Source organism: Tasmannia lanceolata, unplaced genomic scaffold (genome assembly GCF_043159265.1).
Source record: "Tasmannia lanceolata isolate RefF3 unplaced genomic scaffold, GAP_Taslan_0.1 ptg000030l, whole genome shotgun sequence".
NCBI classification, from domain to species: domain Eukaryota; kingdom Viridiplantae; phylum Streptophyta; class Magnoliopsida; order Canellales; family Winteraceae; genus Tasmannia; species Tasmannia lanceolata.
In genome coordinates this window covers 76,501-78,918 of record NW_027518707.1, presented here as the reverse complement: position 1 = coordinate 78,918, position 2,418 = coordinate 76,501, and the positions used below count along the sequence as shown (strand labels likewise).

Below are 2,418 nucleotides of genomic sequence, written 5' to 3'. Positions count from 1 at the left end.
TCAATGAGGTGAATGTGATGTTGGACTATGGAGGGGCTAATCCATTTGATGTCGGCCATCGTCCATCCTATGGCTTCTTTATTATCTTTTAATAACATCAAAAGCTCATCATCTTGTAGAGGAGTCAAGTTTGTAGAAATAATTACTGGTAAAGTACAATTATTTCCTAAAAAAACATAACGTAAAGAAGAGGGAAGTGGCTTCAAGTCCAGCTGTGGGGCCTCCTCAATCGATGGCTTTGGCAGTGACTTTGCTAGGGGTCCCACGGGATCCATATCTTGAATGGCTCATGCATTGGCAAAGAAATCGCTTCCTCCATCATCTCCTAGCTCCTCCAAGCAATTTTGGAAACCTGCATCAAAATCAATTTCAAAATTAGTAAGAATATCATCAGGAAAGGAATGCAATATGTGAACTTTTCCATGAAAATTAGGTTGCTTACCTAAACGGAATACATTGAAATCAACTGAAGTGTTTCCAAAAGAAATTTTTCATTAAACCATTTTTACAATTAATTAGAGCGTTGCTAGTAGCAAGGAACGGCCTACCAAGAATGATAGAAATTTGGTCTTTGTTATTAACAACGGGCTCCATATCCAAGACAACAAAATCCATAGGGAATAAGAAATCGCCTATTTTAACTAGGACATCCTCAACCATGCCTTTGGGTGTCTTGACTGACCTATCCGCCAATTGGAGGTGACAGTGGCAGGTCTGAGGTCTCCTAATCCTGTCCTTGTACTTTGCTACCATTTGATGAGACAAAATAGAACTAACGTTTGCGGCCAAGAAAGGTTTCTTGAGTACATACGTTGTTCTCTTTTGAGTACATAAATCTTTCAACACCTTAGCATAAGTAGGGACTTGGGAAATCGCATCAAGCAATGGTATGTTCACATGTACTTGTTTAAAAACATTCAAAACTTTATCAATTTTATCTAACTTTTTATTATTGGCAAGTCCCCTTGGGAAAGGAGCCTTAGGAATGTAATCCTTTTTAGGGGGAGAAGTTACCTCTTCTGTACTTACCTGTTTGGGCTCTTCTTCTGAGCCAGCGGAAGGAGGGTCTTTACTTACCATATTTGGAGGATCTTGAGCATTTTTGGAAGGTTCGGATCTGACCTCCTCTTTGTGATATTCTTTTCCACTCCTCAAAGCATACACCGCATTGCATTGGTTCGCAGGGTCCTGCTGCGGCAAGCTGGGTTGAATGGCATTCAACTGACTAGCCTATGGTTGTTGATTCCCATTTATGACCACATTCCTTGGGTTAGGAATGGGCTGACTTGGCATCTTTCCTATTTTCCTTTCAATTAGGGCCGTTCATCCAAATTGTGTTGGCCGGTCATGAAGGTACTCATGAAGACACCTAATTATGATTTTTAGGGGCTATCCAAGACACCTAATTATGAAGACAACCACTGAATTTTTAGAGTTTCTGTTATAAAAGTTCAAGTATGATGTATGTTCTAGAAAGTTATTAACTTCTTGAATTTTTCATGATTTTTAAGGTTAAAGTTAATTTTTAATGAATTTTATTAAATCAGGCCAGATTCATGACATTACAAAGAAACACATAGGAAATTCCATCCAAATAAGTTCCAATTTTGTGAGAACATGTTATACCAGTAGTAAACCTCAGTAAAATTTTCCAGAATGTTTTACTGAGATTTACTATTTTGTCCAGATTTAACATAGCAGGCTTGATTTGACACAAACAAATCATAAAAAATATCTAACGGTACCAAAAATTCTGAAAATTTTTACTGGAGATTAGGTCAGATCCAAGTTGCTTTATAACCAAATTTTACTTCTGGAAAATCAATAAATTTTCTGAAAATTGATTTTTACCCCAAAGACCCTTGGAATTAAAAAATCATATATCATATTAATTTAATCCAAAAAATTTGTGTTGTTTTAAAAGCATGAAAAACTACTGTAGACAAATTTCCATCAATTTTTGATCTGTTTGGCTGTTTTTAAAATCAATCTTTGGAAAAATACCCTTATAGGGTAAAATTCAAAAGGTCGAATCGTCGCCAAAACGGATTCAATCATTCTGAATATTTAACTTTTTATCCTTTCTTTATGCAAATAAGATTCAGAGAATGGAATTTTCAAGAAAACCAAAGGATTTATCATACTTGCTTTGAAACTCCTTTAAGCTGACATTATCTCCTCAAAATTTCACATGCAAACACTTTCATCTTTATAAATTTTCAAAGAAAATCTTAAATCTAACCCTAGCATGCTTCTAGTTTAGACTACAAGAAAGAAGGTTTAGAAGACCAACCTTGCTAGCTCTCCATATCTCTAAGGCGTGTAGTCCTTGGATATATGCTTTGACACACCTTCTACTTAGCAACAATTTCTCTTCGATCGCCGGGGATGCGTTGCTCGGACGAAAATGGGAAGAAG

At 36.3% G+C, this 2,418-nt stretch overlaps 1 protein-coding gene across 1 annotated transcript; it reads right to left on the bottom strand.

The window, feature by feature from the left end:
- Positions 1-287: 287 nt before the first annotated feature.
- Positions 288-1,080, bottom strand: LOC143859496 (uncharacterized). The gene is made up of 2 exons (XM_077370174.1): positions 549-1,080; positions 288-352 (listed from the first exon to the last, which is right to left on the bottom strand). The coding sequence occupies exons 1-2, from the start codon at positions 1,078-1,080 to the stop codon at positions 288-290; spliced, it is 597 nt and encodes a 198-aa protein (XP_077226289.1).
- Between the last annotated feature and the right edge of the window lie 1,338 nt (positions 1,081-2,418).

Bases quoted from the DNA above. Each gene is read 5' to 3' on its own strand.
- LOC143859496 (XM_077370174.1), bottom strand. From the start codon at position 1,080: ATGGTAAGTAAAGACCCTCCTTCCGCTGGCTCAGAAGAAGAGCCCAAA. The intron at 353-548 runs GTAGGCCGTTCC...ATTTTGATGCAG, and splicing joins CCAAATTTCTATCATTCTTG to GTTTCCAAAATTGCTTGGAG.